The sequence below is a fragment of the Ochotona curzoniae genome, unplaced genomic scaffold (genome assembly GCF_017591425.1).
Source record: "Ochotona curzoniae isolate NIBS_2020 unplaced genomic scaffold, NIBS_Ocur_1.0 patch425, whole genome shotgun sequence".
In the NCBI taxonomy this organism is placed as follows: Eukaryota; Metazoa; Chordata; class Mammalia; order Lagomorpha; family Ochotonidae; genus Ochotona; species Ochotona curzoniae.
The window spans coordinates 140,126-163,789 of record NW_024467001.1 but is presented as its reverse complement, the minus strand read 5'-3'; the positions used below and the strand labels follow the sequence as shown (position 1 = coordinate 163,789).

At 46.3% G+C, this 23,664-nt stretch overlaps 1 protein-coding gene across 1 annotated transcript; it reads right to left on the bottom strand.

Moving 5' to 3' along the window:
• Window positions 1-9,822: 9,822 nt before the first annotated feature.
• Window positions 9,823-23,440, bottom strand: LOC121167757 (dnaJ homolog subfamily A member 2). The gene is made up of 9 exons (XM_040997338.1): window positions 23,244-23,440; window positions 21,946-22,005; window positions 21,414-21,637; window positions 18,580-18,660; window positions 18,218-18,351; window positions 15,805-16,001; window positions 12,184-12,328; window positions 11,929-12,056; window positions 9,823-11,535 (listed from the first exon to the last, which is right to left on the bottom strand). The coding sequence occupies exons 1-9, from the start codon at window positions 23,319-23,321 to the stop codon at window positions 11,344-11,346; spliced, it is 1,239 nt and encodes a 412-aa protein (XP_040853272.1). The 5' UTR covers window positions 23,322-23,440; the 3' UTR covers window positions 9,823-11,343.
• Window positions 23,441-23,664: the final 224 nt, after the last annotated feature.

Sequence of the window (23,664 nt, the reverse complement as noted above, 5' to 3'; positions counted from 1 at the left end):
GTCCCGGGCACTTGAGTCCTTATCATCCGTGTGGGAGACCAGGGCAGAGTTCCCCCTTCCTGGATTTGGCCTGGTCAGGTCCAAACACTTGCAGGTATTTAGGGAGTGAGGCAGCAGATGGGAGATCTGCCCCCCTACTCCCAGTGCTCTGCCTTTAAAATGAGTACATGAGTATTTTTTTTCTAAAGATTTATTTTTTATTATTTTTTTTATTGGAAAGGCAGATATACAGAGAGGAGGAGAGACAGAGAGGAAGATCTTCCATCCAATGATTCACTCCCCAAGTGAGCGCAACGGCCGATGCTATGCCTATCTGAAGCCAGGAGACTCTTCCGGGTCTCCCACATGGGTGCAGGGTCCCAAAGCTTTGAGCAGTCCTCAACTGCTTTCCCGGGCCACAGGCAGGGAGCTGGAAGGGAAGCAGGGCTGCCGGGATTAGAACCGGCGCCCATATGGGATCCCGGGCGTGCAAGGCGAGGACTTAACCACTTGCGCCACCGCGCCGGGCCCTACATGAGTATTTTTAAAGATAAAATAGAGATCCCTCAGCTTTAATGACTGCTGTTATGATTGGCGCTTCTGCACTAATTAGATTCACAAGACGTCTTGGATGTGAAGTAGATGCTGGTCAGTGCCAGCAGAGTGTTAAGCAGCTTGACACACAAAGTCCTTCTGAAGGCTTCATGTTTACCAGAGATTAAACATTTGGAGGAATCTTGCAATGCAGTCAACAAACAAGAGGTAAGGTAAGGAGTGGCAGACAAAGCCAGCAGCCATTCCCAAGTGAAGGAGGCGGAGGGTTGCCAAGGAGCCACGGAAGGCTGCCCGGGCTGCACTGCTCCTGTCTCCCTGTAGTCTGGCAAGGGGCTTGTTCTCGCAGCGCACAGCTTTCTCTTCTGATGCCAAGAAATGAAGCAGTCAGAGAGCAAATACCTGGCCACCCGAGAGATCCGAACACTGCTGGCAGATCCGAGCACTGCTTGTCCGCCGCTCTTGGGTGAACGACTCTGGGTAGCTCATTGATATCTGGAATCAAGTCAGGGAGGACCCAGAACCTGGGTGGGATGGGGGGACTCCAAGCAGACGGGATGTTACCATTGCTATCCCTACTGGCATGCTTTCTTGGAGAGCCTGGGAATCACGATGGTTGGGGACAATCGACCCGCAAGCCCCTCAGGGGCTCAGGTGAGAGTTGTAGACTAAATCTTGGGAAGCTTCAACAAAGCCACGACCAAGGAAAGCCCAGGTGCCAGCCAATCCAGTTGCCCACAGAGGAAACCCACTTCCCAGTGGGCAGGATTAGAGCATAGAATTTAGCAATGGCCTCATGTCACACTGGGTTACGCTGCTATTTCTGTTGTCAGCATCCCATGCAAGCACCAGTTCAAGTTCATTGCAGCCATCCAGGGTGGGAACCAGCAGACAGAAGATCTTTCCCTGCAAACCCCACCCCCACCACCATGTGTCTCCCTCTCTGCTTCCCTCTCTGTGATAAATAAATACATGAGAAGAAAGACTTGGTATTGGGCAATCTTTGGGTGAACGAAACACCGACACACCGAGTGTCTGTGTTCTCTCAGAGGGTGGTCTATACAGGAATTTCCCTTCTCTCTCATTCAGATCGACATTGTTTATTGCTGCTTTGGCTACATTCTCACCATTTCAGCAGAATCTTACAGGTACAAGTTGTGCCATGAGAAGAACAAGCCATCCAGCCACACAAAAAGAAGAGATGCAATGTAACCACATACTACTCGGGAGACAGCGAACTACAGACTCCTTTGTTTGTAGATATTTTGCCTCGGCTGAATCCTGTGCAGACTCCTTAAATGTGTGGGCTTGATTCCACTTTTCAGTTGCATTTGAGCTTACTGGACTTAAAGTTATGCCTCAACAAAGTAAAAAAAAAAAAATGTAAGTAAGCATATCTGGGAAGCAAAACATTTTAGCATGAAATCCTGGGTTGTGATGAGGTTAAGAAAAAACTGATGGCACCCCATATGAGTGCTGGCTCAAGTCCCACGGCGCCACTTCCTTTTCTTTTCATTTTGTTTTATTTATTTATTTTTTTGTAATCTTACTTAGCTACTTAGGGTACAAAGGGTCAAGGGCTACAGGAAAGTGTGTAATACCACTGTTCCCACACTTAATATCATCACTTTTTTTCCCCTATATTTGTGGTAAGGGGAGAAATAAAGGGAAAAGCCCCACCCAGCCTCGTTCCCATCCTAGGTCTCCGATGTGAGGCATGCTCCGCAGGTCCTGCTTAAGCAGCTTTGATAGTTCAACAGTTCTGAATTGCTGCTAATCTCGCTGCTCCAATCAGAATCCACTAGCTGACCATAGTTGGTTCAGTTTCAGGGATCTCCAAAGAAACTTCGTTTGAGGTGATCCCAGACCTGATTCTTGTGTGTGCTTGCCAGTACAGGGTCCAGCATAGTCTGTCTCCCCAGTCAGTTTATGCACATGCTGGTCATTGCAATTGCTGGGTCAGTTCTGTTTCCAGCCCTGTCTTCCACGCAAACCGATGGGTGTTGCAGTCCAGCCCGATCCTGTCTGCTTCATACTCGGCCCTCACACAAACCAGTGGGAGCTGCAGCCTAGTTGGGGCGACTCCCCATAACCTCCACCAGGCCTGCCCCTACCCTGGTTCCCATGCTTGCCAGTATGTACTGCAGACTTGTTCAGTCTGTCCCACATCCCATTTAGCTCTCGTACATGTCAATGGGCATTGAAGCCTAGTTCAACCCAACCAACCCTACTATCCAGTCCACACACATACTGGCGGGTGCCTTTCTGTCTAGCCACCCCTGTCCCTGTCCTGGTTTTCGTGCTCTCCAGTGGGAGTGGTAACCCAAGAGGGAGGTGCCCACTATCTCCCTACTAGGCCACTCCCACTTCCGGATTATGCACTCTCCAGGTGGTTCTGGAGTTTAATTTGACAGATTAAGCTCTCAATGCCAGTTTCTGACAACTGATGCTGCAGCAAAGCCCAATCAACCCTCACACACTCTAATTTTTGCTTGCACCAGAAGGAACAGTCAGTCCAACCTGGCCCTTTGCTGATCTAGCTCGGCCTCTGGTACTCGGTTTCCCCAGGAGGTGATGTGAACGGATTCAGCCTGGTCTGCCCCCCCCCCCCCCACCTATGCCATATGTATGATGGTGGGTATCTTCCTCTGGCCTGGTCTGGGTTGCTCCCTATTGTGGTTTTTGCGCTCACCTGCAGGGACTGTGTCCCGACAGAGGAGTTTCCCAAGCTCCTCCATCAGAACCTCTCCCTATGCCAGATCTTGCACATACTGGTGGTTCCATGGGCCAGCCCTCATTGCTGGCCTTCAATCCATTCCAGTTCTTGATGTTGGATGTTTCAGCCCAGCCAAGGCTTATCCATACCCAGACACTGCTCACACATGGCTCAGTAGGGACAGAGACCCAGCCTAGTCCATCCTACATCTACCCAGGTTCTCCAGAGCACCAGATGGTGCTGGCATCTAGCCCAGCTTGGTGTGCCCAGCTCCAGTTCACACTTGTGCCAAGGGAGATTGCAGCCATATCCAGACCAGAATGCAGTCCCCACTCCGGGCCCCACACTCTCCCATGGAAACCTCAACCCAGTAAAGGTGTACTACCAGAGGTCCCCAACCGAGTCTATTCCCAGCCCCAGAGTACGCGTGTGCCAGTGGATATTCTGACCCAATTGGCTTAGACTCCTCACCTGTCTCAGCCTTTGCCTTCAATGCTGTGGCCTAGTATCCCTGGCTTTTGCAGACCAGTCAGTGTAAGAGCCTAGTTCAGTATGACATGTGCTCCATCCTGATTTCTATTCTTTCTTGTGAGTTGGGGTTTGCTTGGCCCTGTCCAGTCTGCCCCCTTCCAGTTGCAGCCCAGCCCACCCCACATCCTATTTTAGGATGCACATTTGGGTGCTGCTGCCTTGACCTGCCCAGACTGCTATCAGTTCCTTTACCCGTAAGTGATGGCAGGTGCCATGGTCACACCTAGCTCAGCCCATCACCACCCCAGCTCACAAGCTAACCTGCAGGACTTGTATTTCCACAGAGTTTACCCCCAGTCCGAGTTCTCTCATGTGCTGGTTAGTGTCTTGACCTGCCAAGTGTGACCAGTCCACTATTCCACCACCCAGTCAGGTATTGGTACCTAGCCTGCCAGACAGGCCCCCATCCCTAGCTTTGGTGTGGACTGATGTGTGGCAGTCAGTGATGCTCTTTGCCCATCTCAAGACTGCTAATTGGGCTGGTGAATCAGTCTGGCCCTAAAAGATTTTATGGGCACTCCCCTCCAAATCATGAGGTCTCAGTAGCCATGCTTGCCTGAAAGTTTCATGACCCTGTTACTGGGAATCACCTAGAATTCATCTCTCACCTACACTAACACTGTCCTTATTCACTAACACTGTGCTTATCCCTAGGCAGCAATTACATATCCTAAAAACCCCAGAGTTCGCCGCCGGGCAGCCAGCAGGCAGAACCTGGCACCATTTGGTGCACTGGCCACCCAAAGCCAAGGACTCAGTCACTGCCTTTCGGCAGTGGCTTTGGCCTGAGTCCCCAGCATTGGGTCCAGCCTGGCAGGGGCACCCCCCACACACACACAGCTGTCATGCTGTTGGGAGCTGCTTTTGCCACTAACCCCAAGGCCCGAACCTGCGCCACTTCCAATTCAACCCCATGCTAATGCACCTGGGAAAGCAACATAAGGTTGTTTCAGTGCTAGGTCCCCTAAACCCACATGGAAAACCCAAATGGGGTTTCAGGCTCCTGGATTAAGTTCAATCCAACCCTTAGAGGTGAGGGAAGTTGAGGAAACTCAGTGATTGGAAGATGTCTCTTCCTCTCTCTTTGCAATTCTGCTTTACAAATAAGTGAACAGATCTTTTTTTAAATTATTTATTTATTTTGATAATAAGTTCATTTATTTTTTTGATGATGCTTACATAGTTGAGAGGAATGGATATCCATGCGTTCCACCAGTTTGGGTGATGGGAGGTCAAGGGGGAAAGTAGATGAGACAACTAACTCCAATCTCCTTTTTCCTTCCTGTATCTGTGGAAAGAAGACAGGGAAGGGAAGTTAATCCCAGCAGCCGAACGACATCAGTACCCGGGAATGGGGCATGGCTACCTAGTGTTGTCCCAGGGCCCACAATGTGGAGCATGTTCCAAGGATACTGCTCGAGTAGATTTGATAGTTCTGAGATCCGATTTTATTGTTCCAAGCTTGAGTAAATCCTTCCAAGATCCACTGGCTGACACAGTCCAATAAGAGTCTCAATTTGACGAATACTCATTGTCAAAGCTGTCCATGGTACTAGACTTACTCTGCAGACCTCAAGGAACTAGTTGTTGTCTCCCATGAGCATTTGGGCATGCACTCTACTGCACAAGTCAGCTGTACAAGTCTACTGCACATTGAGGCCCAGTTCTCACACATGAACTCTGTGGTAAGACTATAGATCCCATAATTTTTCTTGTGGTTGGAGTTCTGAGTCTACTAGCTAAAGGGTCCCCAAAGAAACCTTACCAGAGGTGACTCCAGGCCTGACTCCTGTGTGGCCAGCAAGTGCAGAGTCTGACTCAGTCCATCACCAACACCAGACTACACATATACTAGTGGCTGCAGTCTCCCAGTCAGTTCTGTTCCGAGAACCATGCTATAAACAAACCAATGAATGCTGTGGTAGACCCTAACCCTGCCAGTCAAACACTTGACCCTCATGCACACTCAGTGGAAAAGGCAGCCCAGTCAGGGTGACCCCAATCACCCTCACCAGGCCCACCCTCACATACAGTGCCTGTGCCCGACTGGCTACCCATTCCAGCTCTTAGTGTGGGGTGCTACAGCCCAGCCCCGCCTGGTCCAAACCCAGACCAGCTTTCATATGGTTCAGCAGGTGAGAGATCTAGCCCAGCCTGTTCTACACCCACCGTGGCTCCTGTGAGCACCAGCGGGTGCTGGAGCCTAACCCAGTCTGGCACACCCTGGAACCAGTCCACACGCATGCTGAGGGATACTGCAGCCATGTACAGCACATTTTGCAGCCCCCATTCTGGCTTTTGCATCCACCAGTGGGAATCTCAGCCCAGCAGGGGTGTCCCCTAAACTTGCCAACCAGGCCTGCTCCCAGCCACAGATCTCATACACACTCATGGTTGCTCAGACCCAGCCCAGCTGGGTATACATCACCCAGCTTGGCAATCACGGAATGAGAAAAATCTTTGCAAATGTGCAGGTGGGTGTTATGACATGGCAGATGCGCCTGTCACAGGGAATGCCTGCATTTCCATGTCAAGGTTCTGGTTGAGTTCCTACTGCTCCCCTTCTGATTCAGCTTCCTGCTAAATGCCTGAGTCCCTGCCATCCATGTGAGAGACCAGCATTCAGCTCACATCTCCTAATTTGTTCTGGCCAAGCTCTCAATGTTGTAGGCATTTCAGTGAACAAACCATTGGATGGAACCTCCCTTTACTACCCAGCTTTTTAAATAAATGAAGTATTATTTTAAAGATTTATTTTATTTTTTTTTATTGGAAAGGTGGATATACAGAGAGGAGAGACAGAGAGGAAGATCATCCGTCCAATGACTCACTCCCCAAGTGAGCATAACGGCCGATGCTATGCCAGTCCGAAGACAGGATCCAGGAACCTCTTCCGGGTCTCCCAGCTTTGGATCGGCTCAGCTTCAGCCATTGTGGCCACTTGGGGAGTGAACTAGTAGATGGAAGATTTTCCTCTCTGTATAACCACCTTTCCAATAAAAATAATCTTTAAATAAAAAAAAAAAGATAAAGTGCAGAACATTCATGCATTAAGTATCTTACTAAGCCAAGCAAAGACCTGGATGACTCTTATATACTGCTAAGTGAAAAGGCTATATGGTTAATGATTCAGATTACTGAACATTCTGAAAAAGCAAAGCATTTAGTTGATCAAGGGCTGATGTAATGGTACAGTGAGTAAAGCTGCAGCCCACACCAGCTCTGGTTCAATTCCTGGTTGCTCCATTTGCATTCAGCTCTCTGCTAATGTGCCTGGGATAACTTTACCATGGCCGACATGGAAGACAGCTCCTGCAACCCATTTGGGAGACCAGGAAGCAACTCTTGGCTTTGTTCTGCGCCGGTTGTGGCCATCTGGAGGCAGAATTAGTGAATGGGCTTTCTGCTTCATCCTCATTCTGTAACTGCTTTTCAAATAAACATAAATATGAGAAACAAAATGGTTCACATATTCAGAACTGGCAAAGTAAAATTTTTTTATGATGGTAAAACTATTTGTTATTGTGCTAAACAGATATAGAAAAACTGCATTTGTAGAAAACCATCAAACCTTTAATATATTTTTTTTGAAAGTCAGATATGGGGCCCAGCACGGTGGCTCAGTGGTTAAAGTCCTCGCCTTGCACGCCCAGGATCCTATATGGGCGCCGGTTCTATCCCGGCAGCCCCGCTTCCCATCCAGCTCCCTGCCTGTGGCCCGGGAAGGCAGTCGAGGACGGCCCAGAGCTTTGGGACCCTGCACCTGCGTGGGAGACCTGGAAGAGGCTCCTGGCTTCGGACCGGCATAGCATCGGCCGTTGTGCTCACTTGGGGAGTGAATCATCGGACGGAAAACCTTCCTCTCTGTCTCTCCTCTCTGTATATCCGCCTTTCCAATAAAAAAAATAAATCTTTAAAAAAAATAAAAAAGTCAGATATACAGAGGAGGAGAGACAGGAAGATTTTCCGTCCGATGATTCACTCCCCAAGTGAGCGTAACGGCCGATGCTATGCCTATCTGAAGCCAGGGTCCAGGAACTTCTTCTGGGTATCCCACACAGGTGCAGAGTCCCAAGGCTTTGGGCCGGCCTCGACTGCTTTCCCAGGCCACAAGCAGTGAGCTGGATGGGAAGTGGAGCTGCTGGGATTAGAACGGGCGCCCATATGGGATCCTGGGACATTCAAGGTGAGGACTTCAGCGGCTAGGCCATGCCGACCAGGCCAAAACCTTTAATAAGTGAACCTAGCCTGCATTTTATAGACTAAGAAAATCATTTAGAAGATCTGAGCAGACTCTTAAGGTGGACTATGCTAGCCAACGGATTCTGGAGAGATTTCATCTTGGAATGGCAAGATTGGCAGCAATTCAGAATTATCAAAATCACTTGAGTAGTGCCCTCAGAGCATGCCCCACATCGGGGACCCTCGGGTGGGTGGGACTTCTCCCTTTGTCTCCCACTTCCCCCAGATACAAAAAGTAGACCAAGAAAAAAAAAAAAAACCAAAAAACAAACCTGGAGGACAAAGGTGAAAGGAAAAAGGATAGTCATATTTTTATAGAAAATAAATAAAAGGTGTGCACTCCTGTGGTGCAAAAGTTAAAAGAAAGAAGTTAAGGAAGGAGGGGTAAAACCAGATGGAATGTAGCGTTCAAACCTATACACTACACACACACAGGCAGGGATCTCACTGAAGGGAGTTGGGCAATGATCTAACTTTGGAAATAGTCTACACAATGAAGGGCCAAAAAATCACACTCATCTATAAAATTGCTTCCCAGGTGGTTATGTGTTAACAAGCTTGATATCAATACATGTGTGGGTTCACCTGGATCTTTTTTAATAATTGTGTGAAAGTATTCTTGGTATATATTGTGTGGAATTTTGAGCTGTGCTTGTTCTCCTGTGCTAGTGACATGTGGTTTCATTTTGGAATGCTGACCGGCACCTAGTAAGCTGCAGCTCCCGAGCAGCCGTACCTAACATTATGTTAGCAGAATATTCTAGATACAGCTAGTTATGGAATTACACAAGAAGCTCAAAGTAAAACAGAATGTGTGAAGAGAATTTTGCCTAACTGTAGGGTAATGAAAAGCTTCTAGGTGTTTAATGTTACGTTAGGTCAATGAGACTCATTTTCACTTTAAGGTATTTCCAACCTGTATTGGGCTACAGCCCCAACCTAAGCTGGAAAAATCTGTACATTGAAGTGAACAATGCGGTGGATGGCACAAGGTGTCAAGTCTGACAGTATTTCAGGCATTTGCAGCAGGAGCACTGTTAGAGACAACTTCTACACATCACATACTGTTCGTAACACACTGTTACATTCCACACTCACATAGCAGTATTGTTTTAGACACTACTATCAGAAACAATTGTCACACCTGAGCCTTCAAATCAGGGAGAAAAAGCTTTGTTTGATCCAAGAGATAACCTACAAAACACCAATATCCACGTAAACTGTCCAGGTCATGAAAAGGAGTGTTAGACTTGGCACTGGCCAGTTCATGCCGAGCATGAGGACTGAACATGCAGTACCCTGGCATCCGTTACAGCAGAGCTTGAAGTACGTGTAAAGAGGCTTCACACCCTTAGCTATCAGGAATACAAATCATAACTTCACATGAACTAATATGGCTCTATGTAAGCAAAGAGAAGTACAAAGTTGATAAAAACAAGGAAACCTGGAGCACTCCTACAATGCCAGGGCGATCAACTGGTGCAGATCCGTGGGGGGAGGGGTGGCAGAGGAAATCCAAAAAACAAACACCCAATGATGGAGAGACAAAACAGAAAGTTACTAATCCACATGCTGCTGAAAAAGATGCCCTGGTGCATGGTACTGGAATACTGAACTAAATTTCATGGTAAAGTCGTATCCTTGTAAAGTGTTATTCGCTACTGTGCTTTTTCTCTAAACAGGTGCTGTACAGCAGGGCAAGCAGACCAAGCCAAAGATCTTGACGGGCTTCCCACTCCAAATAATTTCATTTGTATAATAAAGCTCCTGGGTAGAGGAATTGAAACAAAGACTACACTGCACAGGTTTACAAACCTTTATTGGAAAGGCTACAAACTTCGTATCATAACTGCATTTCTTAAGCTTAACATGGCTGCGGGGAAGTTAACCTCGAATACAAAACTACTCTGCTGTTGTATCTTGCCCAGGCTTGTTGTAAAATATTGTTTTTGTACAATGGAGGTAGAATGGATTGGGCAGTAATTTAAACCTCACGTCTTGAGTAGTGTCAGGACAGGTACTTTCACTCAGGCTCTAACAGACCTAGATAAACCACATTCGGCATTTAGGGATGTCATTAACACAAAAACCCTAAGCTTCAGTTTCCTATTTGCACCTTTACAAATGCAAAGGATGCATTTGATGTTTTTTTTCCCCTCAAATGTGTTCTAAAACTATTACTCTAAAGAGTAAGAACACAACATCCTTTTTATACTTTCACCTGATTTTTTTTCCCATACCAGCCCATCTTTTCTATAAAATGTTATAGGAAATCAAAATAATAACTTTCCCAAATTTCAAGTTCGAATATTCAACTTAATGGAGACAGAGCAACTTTTAACTTAACATTTAATGAAAACAGAGCATTTTAACAGGTTCTATGCAGACATGGTTCTACTAATGATTTGCTGTTACCTTATTTTTAAAAAGGGAGTAGCAGGGAAGATACAGAGGCCTGGGCTAGCCCTAATAATCGCGGGATCAGAACTCAGGAGTCACATTAACTTAAATGTCTTTGACTCTACAAGCATCAATTAAAGCCCATAAAGCCTGTTTCTATCAACCTGTCTTCACACTGTAAAATGAGCAGGGCCTGAGGCACAGGCTTCAGGCCAACAGATTAAAGGCTGGTCAAGAACCAGAATGAAGGATGCATTCTCCAGTTTCATACATTTTACAGTTCAAAGTATGTTGTTTTTCCTAAAAATGTGAAACCAAGGATCATTTACACCAGCCGCTCTTTATTATCAAGTTTCAGAAACCTTTCACAAAAAAAAAAAAAAAAAAAAAAAAAACACTTTACAACCACAGCTAATTTAATTTTCTCCATTGTTCCCAGTCAGCTCCAAACCCACTGTGTGCAAAGCCCATTTTCCATGCATCTAAATGATAGATACAGGCTATGAAATTCTTTATTCTATTTGTAGCAGCTTATGTAGGTGCAGCCAAACACAAAGCTTCAGGACAAATTTTACAACTTTACAATGTGGTATTTGAATTTAAAATATGAAACATAAAATCTACACAAAACTGGTAAAAATCAAGCAGATACCAGGACTGAAACTTATAACCCATATGTGAAAGGGAGTCTTATTTCCTTTCAAGTGCTTTATTCTGCTACAGAACAGTCAAAATGAAGATGTAAAGCTTTGTGTTAGTTTAAATTATACACTCTCTGTAGATACTATACCAATTTTAAAAGTTACACATAGACCAGCAGATGTCCATCAGTTCATCTGGATTGATCCGGCACGCCAGCTGGATAGCTGAGAACAAATCAGGCACACGGGGAGGACACTCCACCTGTGTCATGTGTCTGCAGTTTACTGGTGGGCACACTGCACTCCAGGTCCATGATGGCTGCTGCTTTCCTCATCAGAGCTGTCATTGTAGGCCTCCCGCCTCTGACCGCCTCCTGAGCCTCGTGTGCTATCAAACTCCTGAAGCTCCACCTCTTCGGTTTCTCCAATGATGTTAGGAACTTCTGGTCTAGATGGAAGAAGATCTTCTAGTTCCTTAATTTAAACAAACAAAAGGTTAATCGTAACATTCAGATTAATTCCTTTTGACTCAACGAAGGAGTATGCTACTGTGAGAGTTAAAAAGAAAAATGAGTTTTGTACTTTTAAATCAGAACACAAACTGATTAACTCACAGGCCAAGTCTGTAGACATCTTTTGTGTAATCTCTCTTTTGCTTAAAACAAAAAACATGGAATAAGCTGCCGATATTTAACCAACGAAGAATTCCACAGCAAACAGCTTCCTGAATCCTGCGAGGGGGCTGGGGGATGTCTTGTCCTCCTCCTCTGAATGACTGGGCTCCAGGGAGTCCCAGAGCCGCCACCACCACCAGGACCCAAACTAAACTCCTCCCAAAGTCCTTGCTTAAATTTGAAGAACACTTACAGATAGCTTGTCTGGGTTGATCCAGTTGTTTTCAGGAAACTGCACATCAAATTTTATATAAAGATCACCCTTTTCAAAGGGATTACGATATTGTGGCATTCCTTCACCTCGAACTACACGAACACATCCTATTATTTGAAGATGAAATCAAGAATTTTGAGCAAAAATGATATTAAAACAATTTATGGATAAACATTATAGAAATCTACAAACTAAAATACTTAGAAACCTGGATCAGAGAAAATTTGGATTTACCTGGTTCAATTACTTTGCCAGGGGGGTACTTCACCACAATCTGACGGGCATCAAGGTGCTTAAATGTAAACTGAAATCCACATAGAGCTTCAACAAGCCCTATTTTATATGTCATGTGCAAATCATTTCCGTCTCTCTGAAACACCTGCAGACGAAAGCACACAAGAAACACAACACCTTAGGGCCTGGCACGATGGCTCACTTAGCTAATCCTCCCCCTCCAGGCGCCCGGATCCCATTCAAGCACCGCCTCATGTTCTGGCTATTCCACTTCCCATCCAGCTCCCTGCTTGTGGCCTGGAAAATCAGCAGAGGATGGCCCAGAACCATCCTCTTGGGTCCTTGGGACCCTGCTCCCACACGGGAGGCCTGGAAGAAGCTCCTGACTCCAGGCTTCAGATTCGCTCAGCTCTGGCCACCTGGGGAGTGAACTAGCAAAGGAAGAATCTTGTGCCCCACCCCCAACACTTTCTCTGTAAATCTGTCAATAATAATAAATCTTAAAAACAAACAAAAAAAAAGCACACAGAACTTACTAAAAGTTGTAGATCCATACTCCATTCTACTATGTTCATGAATCAAGTTTTTAAAGCACAATTCCACTGCTCAAAAGGTCAATGTCCCTGATTCCTTAATTTTTTTTATTAGGAGCTAGCCACTAAAGTAGTATGTTGGAAACTTCTATTAGGAAGACAAAGGAACTGGGAAAACAGCTGCATACAAAAGCAACAGAACTGAGGCTCCAAAATCACACTGGGTTTATCCTGTTATCACAGCTCATTTTCTGCCTCTGGGCAAAAAGGTATAGAAAGCTCAGCTGGGTTTCCCCAGAACACAGGTGCCCTGGTAACACCCCCCAGGGAACAGGGGTACGGTAGGGTTCAAGAGCAACATAAAGATACTGAATTCCAGGGGTTCACTTCTGTGCTTTACACACATACAAACCCCCTTTTTCTCACTTAAAACTCAGAATGTGTTTTGATGAGTACAAATTAAACAGCAAATACTAAATGAAGTTAGCTCATTTAATACTACACTGTAAAGATGCAGGGTTACTGAATATGAATGAAGAATATTTCTGAGCTTCTAGCATGTAAGGGGAAAAAACATCAATTTCACACATGCCCAACTGTAAATTTTGCTTAGGAGAATTTACAAATATGTACACAACTTTCAAAAGTCAAACCATAATATCAACAGTGATTCTCTGAAGGTGGTTCTGGACCAGCAGCGTAGGCAGAACTCAGAAACTTGCTAGGAATACATATTACTGGGTTGCACTCCCATACTTACTGCTGTAAACTATGGAGGTAGCTTCCAGCAAGCTCTAGTTTCTCCACTGCCTAACCTGCTGTACCACAATGTGGTCCACAAACTTTAGCATTTTTTTAACTTACTTTTTTTTTTTTTGGAAATATAGTTAAAGAGGAAGGGAGACAGAGTTCTTCCCCAAATGGCCAGCAACTAAAACGTCAACAAAATGCCAACTGAGCAAATGACGAATATTTTAAATTATAAGACTCTAAAGTGGAGTTTCAGAAACTTTTTTTTTTAAAGATTTATTTATTTTTATTGGAAAGGAAGATACACAGAGAGGAGGAGAGACAGAGGAAGGTCTTCCATCAGTCCAATGATTCATTCCCTAAGTGACTGCAACGGCTGTGCTGATCTGAAGCCAGAAGCCTGGAACTTCCTCTGAGGCTCCCACGCGGGTGCAAGAACCCAAGGCTTTGGGCCGTCCTCAACTGCTTGCTTAGCCACAAGCAGGGAACTGGATGGGAAGTGGAGCTGCCAGGATTAGAATCGACATCCCTATGGGATCCCGGCACTTTCAAGGTGAGGACTTCAGCCGCTAGGCCATCGCGCTGGGCCCAGAAACTACTTTTTTTTTGTTAAAGCCATCTAGCAGACCCCTGCCATTTGTAGGCCTGGCAATATATATGGAAAAGCAAAATAAAATTTATGGTTTGTGGCGGGATGAAATATGACTAATATACCTCAGAAGGTTAGAGCAGGGGAGCCAATCACTACCCTGTGAAGGGGATGACTCTGGAATATTTATCTCAGTACGGCTTCGCTAATCTCTACGGAATTTTTAAAGTGATTCTGAAAATCCATTTTATTTGTAAAAATTAGACATTGAGTGGGAGCAAATTTTAGCGTAAAGTAAAAAGGTGGCTATTCTGTGATGGAGAGTTTCAGAGGAACTCCTGAGCAAATGTAACCAGGTACAGAGGCAGAAATTATTAAAGGCTTTTGCACATTCATAAATTTGAATACCCAAGGAGTATTTCATAGGTAACTCCAGATATATTCTGGTGCACAATATGCCATCTGGCCATTCAATATACAGGGCAGAGGCTCATCTAGGTAAGCCTCCACCTGCAAATCCCATAGAGGCGTCAGCTCATGTTCTGACTGCCCTACTTCCCATCCAGTTCCTTGCCGATGATTTGAGAAAGCACAGGAGGATGGCCCAAGTCCTTGGGATCCTGTACCTGAATGAAAGATCCCAGAAGAAGCTTCCAGCTTCCAGCTCCAGCCACTACAGCCACCTGGGGACTAAACCAGTGGATGGAGGATCTTTTTGTCTCCTTCTCTTGGTAAATCTGCCTTTCAAATAAAAATAACATAAGGCAAGCCAAACCAAACAGGGAGGGAGTAGGTGTTATGGTACAGCCAGTTTAGATGCTCCTTGGAACACCTGCATGCCCTTTAACAGAGTGCAATTTAAATATAGGCACAATGGTATAACCAGAACAACATGTACTAGACAACCATACTGTTGCAGAAGTTCATTTTGCCCTAACAATAAATATATAATACTAAAACCCTGTCTAAAGGCGTATCACAGTGGAAAACAAATTGCCTTAAATCATCTGGTCCAATGCCCTTCTCTCTCCCCTCCTCCTTTAAAAAAACAAAAAACAAAAAAAAATACATCTATTTTTATTGGAAAGTCAGATATACAAAAAGGAGAAGACAGAGAGGAAGATCCTCCATCCAATGATTCACCCTCACAGTGACCACAACAACCAGAGCTGCACTGATCCGAAGCCAGGAGCACGGAGCCTCCTCCAGGTCGCCCATGCAGGTACAGGGTCCCAAGGCCCTGGTCCCTGTTCCTCCAGGCCACAAGTAGGGAGCTGGATGGGAACCGGAGCCCTTACGGGATCTGGCATGTTCAAGGCGAGGACTTTAGCCACTAGGCTACTGTACAGGGCATTCTCTCTTTTAAAAGACTTTATTTATAGAGGGAGCCATTTCACCCACTGGTTCATTCCTAACATGGCTGCAACTGCAAGAGCTGAGCTGCTCCAAAACTAGGAACCAGGAGAAGCTTCTGGATCTTTCACAATGCCCTTATTTTCACAAACAAGGAAACTGAAACACAGTGTATAAACTCAAGGTTATAGTGCCTGTCACTGACCTGCTCTGTTGGTCTCACATATACTCGTTTGGTGTTTAAATGAAATGAGCCTGAACTTAGCCATGTTCCACCAACAGTTTCATGTAACTTCAGCATGGCTCCAGAAGCCCAAACAGGTCAAACCTATTTCTCACAAGCAAGATACATTTTTGTAACAAAACAAAATGCAAATAAACAATAAAGGAAATTACCTCATGTTCTTTTTCCTGCAGTAAAAGAACAATGTCTCCTGGTTCCACTCCTGGAGCCTGGTCTGCTTCCCCAGTGAAGGTGATTCTCTGTCCATGCTTCATACCTTTGTCCACATGGACTTCAAGAATCTTGACCTCTTTAATCACCTTCTTCCCTTCACATTTTTTACAGCGGTCCTTTTCATTAATTACCTCTCCTGCAAAGAGAGAACAGTCAACAACACTGTACGCAAGACAGCTCTTGATAATGTCCTTAATTCATTACATACATTTTCTGATTTTTTAATATGTATTTTTACTGCAAAGTCAGATTTATAGAGAAGAGACAGAGAGAAAGATCTTCCATCCACTGGTTCACTCCCCAAGTGGCTGCAATAGCCGGAGCTGAGCCATTCTGAAGCAAGAAGCCAGGAGTCTCTTTCAGGTCTCCCATCACACAGGTGCAAGGTCCCAAGGCTTTGGGCCGTCCTCAACTGCTTTCCCAGGCCACAAGCAGGGAGATGGACGGCGAGTGGGGCTGCCGGGATTAGAACTGGCGCCCATATGGGATCTCAGTGCATACAAGGTGAGGACTTCAGCCACTAGGCTACCATGCCGGGCCACTGAATTTATTTCAACCTCTAGTTAAATTCCTGTCTAAAGTACCATTCTCAATTAAAACAGGCTCTAACTACACATTATTGAGTGTTAAGTATGTGAACAGTTTCTTGGTTTCTGACCTCTAACTCTGAATGATTAAGAAATGCTGAAGCCTCTACATCTGCAGGTGAGAGCCTGCACCCTGTGCCAGAGACTGGCCCTAGTGGGAAACAGAACCTTAGTTTTATTTCCAAATAAGTTTAATATCAGACAGAAATAATCAAGATAAAAGTTTAAATATGTTTTCAGGAACTAATATGAGGGAGGGAATGTCAGAGCTCCATTCTGCCTGCCAACAGTAGCCAGGGAGGGGGTTCAAGGGAACCTGAGGGAACAAGGAGTTCAATCCGGGTTTCCCACACGTGGCAGAAAGCTGACTGCTCCGTCCCTCACTGCTGCCTCCTGCGGCCCTCATCAGTTGGTTAGTGCTGCAGCTTATTTCACAGACCAAGGCCGCTTTCGTCTAGGTCCTTCCTTTACGAGGCACCCCGCTCCCGACAATGTCGAGGCAATGAGCGACCGCTGACTTTCTGACAACAGAGCTTTTCTACAGACCCTTCTGCAGTATCTGGCCATGAAAACACATAAAACTATTTAAAAGTTACATCACTCTGCAGTGGCTGATAATGGCTGTTTGATGATCAATGGTTTCTGTAATTGTATTTTTGCAAAGTTATGTTCCACAAAACACCAGTTCTTCAAAACAGCACTGGGCATAGGGGACGATTTCACTAACCCTTGCTTTCTGATAACAGGAGTTAGCAACTGAATGGAGATTCATCAGAACATGCAGCTTCTTAAAATTGTCACATGACTTAGAAGAACAATTTGGAAAAGGATTCTCCAGAGCCACGCTATCCAATGTGCCAGACACCATTCTGATTCTGGGCAGGGCATTGGAACACACCCCATTTGGAGTGCCTGGGCTTGAGCCTGAGCTCTGACTCGCAGTGTGGCTCCCTCATGCAGGCCCAGGAAGTCCGTGAGGCATGGCTCGAGCAACTGCAGCTCTGCCACACTCACGGGAAGCCTGGACTGGATGCTTCTGGTTCCCAACTCCAGCACAAATCAGTCCAGGCTACGGAGCGCACTCAGGGAATGAGCTACTAGACAACAACTCTCCCTCTAAACATACGTGAAATAGGAAACTTCAGGTCCTCCATCAGCCTAGACACATTTCAAGGACTTAATAACCAAAAGTGTCTACATGCTACTACAACAGGCACTGAAAATACAAAAGATGCCCACACTACATTAACAACAACTACAACAAGCACCCTCTAGTACAGCCCAGCTCCAACAAAGGTTTCCTACAGGCTAAAGAGCAAAGATACTTGTTTCACTGGAACACAGCCATTCTCATTTGTTTACATATTGCCACTGCCTATAAGCACTAAGGGGCAGAGGTAACAGTTGTGACAGAAGCCATTTGGCTCACAAAGCCTAAAATATTTACTTTAGTGGGAAGAGCTTTAATCCCAAAATCCATCCTCAAAAAGGTAACCAAACCTTCCAGTGAAATCCTATACTTAACCAGGATAACTAAACAAGCTGCTATCTCATTCATCAAATTTAACCTTTCCAAATAGACAAAAATCACCTTGCCCGTATTTTCTGAATAAAAGACTTCAGCTTTGTCAATGCTTATTAATTTCTTTTACAACTTTTCTGCAATACGAATATAAATATACCTTCAAAGAGAAAAGATGGTAAACCCCTCTAATTTCGGTATCCCCAACCCAATCCAACACAAAGCAAGTACTGGCCCGCATACCTTCTCCGTTACAGTCGGAGCACACAGACTGCATCTGCTGCACCATTCCTGGAGCCAGCTGCCTGATCATGATGCGCACACCTCGGCCCCGACAAGCAGCACACTTCTGAACTGCTCCAGACTTCCCACCTTGGCTAGAGAAAACAAAACCATGTCAGATTTTTCTCAATAACTGTTATAGTCAGCCATGACAAGCTGTGTTTTTTACCTTCATGTTCAATCCCAATGACTAGTATTTAATTTCCACAGAAAACAAAATACTCTGCTGGGTAAAAAAAGTCTGAATGCAGATTTTTTTAACCTGCTGCTACTGTGAGAACAGTGAGACTGTACTGTACAAAGTGGAATGCATACACACTCACCCGCTGCACGCACTGCAGAGTACATTCTTGCTAAGCTGTAGTTTGGTTGTCTTGCCATTATACAGATCTTCTAAAGACACTCTGTGGAGGAAGGAATCAGATTCAATTCAATCTTGCCATTTGCTTAAATATAAAGAATAGTTGATAAAAAACAAATTCCACTAAAACCTGGAGTTAAAAAACACTGCAGAGTGTACCAATTCAGCCAACTGAGGCTTTCTTTTGCAGGTCAGGTTAGCAGGACACCAAGGCTGTGGACAGTAAGCATGGTGCTCAAAGCCAGGACCTACAGTATCAGGCCAACAGCTACTGGGCCACCATTTTGGACAAAGCTGATGACTGCAAAAACTCAAGCATCAATCTCCATTTGGCCTCAAGCCCAAGCCCTTTACCTAAGTAATTCCTAACAATGATCACCCCCATTTTATATGCTAGAACTGAGCAGAGTTTACTTGCAGGAATTCCGTTTAGGTCTCCGGCTCTAGGATCAAAGCTCTTAGGCTACAAAGTTGCATTACAGCTCAGGGGAGGAAACTAATATCTGTACACTGTGACAGAGAGGAGGAAAGAACAGGCTTTCCAAAAAGAATCTACATGCAAGTCTTAATCTACCAAAATATCAGCCAAATTGCTACAACTTGTTCCAAAATTTAAAAGGATCTATTTAAGTCAAATGGCAAATTTATTTTCTAAACTCATCAATCACTATACATTAAATTATGTGCAGCTTGTTAGCCAGTCATACCTCAAAAAGTGACACAAAACAAAGCCCAAACGCCACTGCAACCGGGCGAGAACCCTGGATGAGGCTCCCAGCTTCGGTCTGGCCTAGACCTGGCCGCTGCAGCCATTTGGGGAGTAGAGCAGCAGGTGGAAGAGCTTTCTCTCCCTCTCCCACTCTGCCCTTTAAGTAAATTTTTAAAAATCCTAAAAACAGGGCCCGGCACAGTAGCCTAGTAGCTAAAGTCCTAGCAGCCCTGTGCATGCTGGGACCCCATATGGGTGCTGATTCGTGTCCCAGCAGCCTAGCTTCCCATCCAGCTCCCTGCTTGTGGCCTGGGAAAGCAGCTGAGGACAGCCCAAAGCTTTGGGACCCTGCACCCGCGTGGGAGACCTGGAATAAGCTCCTGGCTTCAGATCGGCTCAGCTCTGGCCATTGTGGCCATTTGGGAAGTGAACCAGCAGATGGAAGATCTTCCTCTCTGTCTCTCCTCCTCTATCTCTGACTTTGCAATAAAAATGTTTTTTTTTTTTTTAAAAATTGAAAACAACAAAAAAACCCAAATTTTATTAGGGCCCAGCACAATTTCAATTGGCTAATCCTCCCTTGGATCCCATAGGGGCACCAGGTTGTGTTCTAGTTGCTCTACTTCTTAGCCAGTTCCCAGGCTTGTGGCCTGGGAAAGCAGAGGATGGCCCAACTCCTTGGGACCATGTACCCACATGGAGACCAGGAATAAGTTCCAGGCTCCCAGTTTCAGATCAGCTCAACTCCAGCTGTTTGGTGAGTGAACCAGAGGACAGAAGATCCTTCTTTCCTTCTCTCTGTAAATCTGCCTTTCCAATAAAACAGATCTTAAAAAGCAACAAAATTTCATTAAGACCACATAGGTGACAAAACCTAACTTACGTTAACTCATTCATCCATTTTAGAATCCTAGGAATTAAAGAAACTAAAAAATAGTTCATATATTTTTGCAAAACACCTATACTATTTCTGTTATTGCAACTTTCAAAATTATCATCTTAAACTAAATCATATATTACAGACAGTACAAAAACATTATTTATAACTGTATCTTAGCCTTAGACAAAGGAAACAGGTAGGTCCTGTTCACACACATATACAATCACATTTGGCACACAGACCCCAATATTCTGAAGAAAAATCTGCATCTCAACAAACAGGCCAAGAAAATTCACGTGCAGTTAACGGCCTGGCAAAGCTGGCACTTTACCAGTGAGGGATAAACTGGCACAATCCCTCTACAGGCAACACAGGAGTTCTTGGCCTCAAAGCACTGATGGTGGCCTGTGAATCTCTGCCAGAGACAAAGCTGTGTATCAAGTTACCCAGAACAGTGTTTTTTAGAGCAAAATATACCAGGATAGCCTATAGAAGCAGTGAGTCATTTAAATAAATCATGGAACAGAATGTCATTCAAAATGTAACACTTACAAAATGTTAAAAGGAAGCAACATTTCATATGTAGGATGAGAAAAAAACCAGAAGTGATTATGAAGAACCATGATGCATGAGCATACCCTTGACTTCTGGATTGGTACAACAGAGAAACTAAGGGTAAGTTTTAAAATTCCAAAACATTTTAAGTGGGACTTGGTCTCTGACATTTGCTAATAAAACCATTACTGACACATAAAAAAGCTACCGAGGTAAGAGATCCCCAAATTCTGCAAAGCACAACAGCTATTTTCATTTTGTAGAAGGCTTATGGATTTGTAGTCTAAGACCAAGGTCAGACACCATTCACACCCTGGAAGGTCAATGTCAGGCTGGAAGCCAGCTAACTCCATAGGTACAAATTTAGGCGAGCTGGTACAGAGGATCGAGTAACGAGTGACTGCACCATGGCAACAAACCAGGCAATCACTTCCTGTTAGTGTAGGCAGTGACCTGGATTCAAATACTCCAAAGCAACCGTCTGCACACTCCGAGTCTTACAGCATCTAGAAACATGCGGCCACATCAGGTACCAAACCCTCTTCCCATCCAGGGAAATACCAAGCATCCTGTGAAGATGTGCATCAGAATGCAAACACCCGGATTATTAAAATCTGTTTAGTCACCCAACGAAGACAGGAAAGACACTCACTTCAGTGGATGCATCATGTCCTCTCCTCTCCTCCTGCCGTTTCGACTTCTGCTCTGATTGCCCATAAAGCCGAACAATCCCCCACCAAAAATGTGAGAGAAGATGTCATCCATGCCGCCACCGCCGCCACTCCCTTCTCGGAGCCCCTGCTCTCCATATCTGTCATACAATTCTCGCTTCTCAGGGTTTGAGAGTACTTCATAGGCAAAACTGATTTCTTTAAACTATGGGCAAAAATGGAAAAAAGAAAATAAAAGGGCTTATTTCTTAGAAATCTACAATCCTCTTAACCCCAATAAAAGCTACATGCGTGCTACCTTTGGTTTGATTCTGGGACCATTCATCACGTGACCCTGCTCAGAATGTTACTACATTTATTACAATACTAAAATACTCATTACTTTGCATAAGTGGATTACACCCTGTCCCTCGTGCCCAGTTCCTTTTTCCAAGAGCAATCAAGTTTAATACAAAAACCCGAGGACCAAAAATAAATAAAACAAAATAAAATAAAAATCTTCCAACAACTTACTTTGTCTCCAGCATTGGGATTCTTATCAGGGTGGTACTCCTTGGCTAACTTCCTGTATGCCTTTAAGAGAGATTTTTTGAAAAGGGTTACCAAACACCAGTTTCAATATTTGTCATAACTAACTTATCTACTTTTGTGAAAAGCAATGTTCTGAAGTTATAACCTTGCAAAAACATCCTCTGCTTGTGCACTGCTCATCTCACAAACCAAGTAACCAGGAGCTGTACTTGAAAATAGATTCCACTGAAGCGAAATACCAAGATATCAAACAAACAAAAAAATACTGAAATAGCAGCCGAGACTGTTGCTGTCAAATGTCTCTGATGGCCAGGCACCAGACCACCAAGACTGCAATAAATTCGAGACAAACAAGTGGAAAGCTCTAGAGGGTGCAAAATACTGCTAACATCGACACTCAAAAATCCCTGCCCTTGAGGGCTCCAGCCTCGAAGGAGCAGGAGCTTCCTCGGCACCACAGGAGAGTTGAACTTGCACGCATTCGCAACTGGGAGGGGAGGGATGGGGGTTCGGGACCGGAGCTCTCAGGTCCTCCATTCACACAGACTCATGAATTATATAACAGGCTAGCATTTCCGGTCAGGCAACAGGAAGTCCATTTTACCCCCTACTGCATCCGTCCCAGCGGCTCCCGAGCAGCCTCCTTTCAGGATACTAACACGGACCCCGCGAGCCTGGGAGGATGCTGCGGGGAAGGCCTCGTGAAACGGCGCCGCTGCTCTTCCACCCCGAGCTGGAGAGGGAGGTCGCGGCTTGGCGCGCGGCCGTCGTGAGGCCGTGTCCAGCCTCCCCTCCGGGGCCGGGCTTGGAGCCCACGGTCGATCCCACAAAAGTGGGGACGGAGCACTGAGATCACCTGCCCCCAGCAGAACAAAGCATCCCAGCACCGAGCCGCGCTAGGGCAGCGAGCGATGGAGAGGAAGCGAGGGAGGAGCTCCGGGGCCAGCACGCCGGACCCCGCGCCGCCGCAACCCTCGCTCCAGCCTGCTTGCTTTTTTTTTTTTTTTTTCCGGGGCGGTGAACCGGGCGCGCGGAGGGCCGGGGACGGAGGGGGCACCGGGGGAACGGCTCCACGGCGTGTGTGCGCCAGCGCTCGGCCGTACCTGCCGCGGCCGCGGGCGGCCCAAGGTCAGCCGAGGCCGCGGCGTCCGCCGGCCCCGACCCCGGCCCCGACCCAGACTCACGCCCCGGCCCCGGCCCGCGCCGGCTCGCGGGGCCGCCCTACAGCGCGGCCTGGGCCGCCCGACCGCGCCAGGCCCCACGCCGCCCCGCCGCCGCACCTTCTTGAGTTCATTCTCGCTGGCGCCCGGCGGGACGCCCAGGATGTCGTACAGCTTCGTGTCGGCCACGTTCGCCATGGTGACCGGCCGGGAAGCGCGCAGCTCAGCGAGGTGGGCGACGCGGACAGAGACGAGCCGGGCCCGCGAGCGGCGGCGGCGCAGGCCGAGGAGACGGCGAGGGGGAAGCGGAGGCGGGGCTGAACTTTGACCCGGCGCACGGCGCGGCGCGACGTCACCGCTCGGGGCCGGCCCGAGCCGTTGGGGCCTGCATGGCGGGGCGTAGGGGCCTTGCGGGGCGCGGTGTAGCGCGCGGTGCTGGGTGCTGTGCTCTGCTCCCGGCTGTGCGCGGCTCCCCGCGCCTCGGCGCTGCCCGGCTCCCACCGGGACGAGCTCTGCGCGGGGCTCGGCCCACCCCGGAAGG

Bases quoted from the DNA above. Each gene is read 5' to 3' on its own strand.
- LOC121167757 (XM_040997338.1), bottom strand. From the start codon at position 23,321: ATGGCGAACGTGGCCGACACGAAGCTGTACGACATCCTGGGCGTCCCG. The intron at 12,329-15,804 runs GTAATTTCCTTT...TTTCGTCTGCAG, and splicing joins TGCAGGAAAAAGAACATGAG to GTGTTTCAGAGAGACGGAAA. The intron at 11,536-11,928 runs GTAAGTGTTCTT...GTTTAAATTAAG, and splicing joins TCAACCCAGACAAGCTATCT to GAACTAGAAGATCTTCTTCC.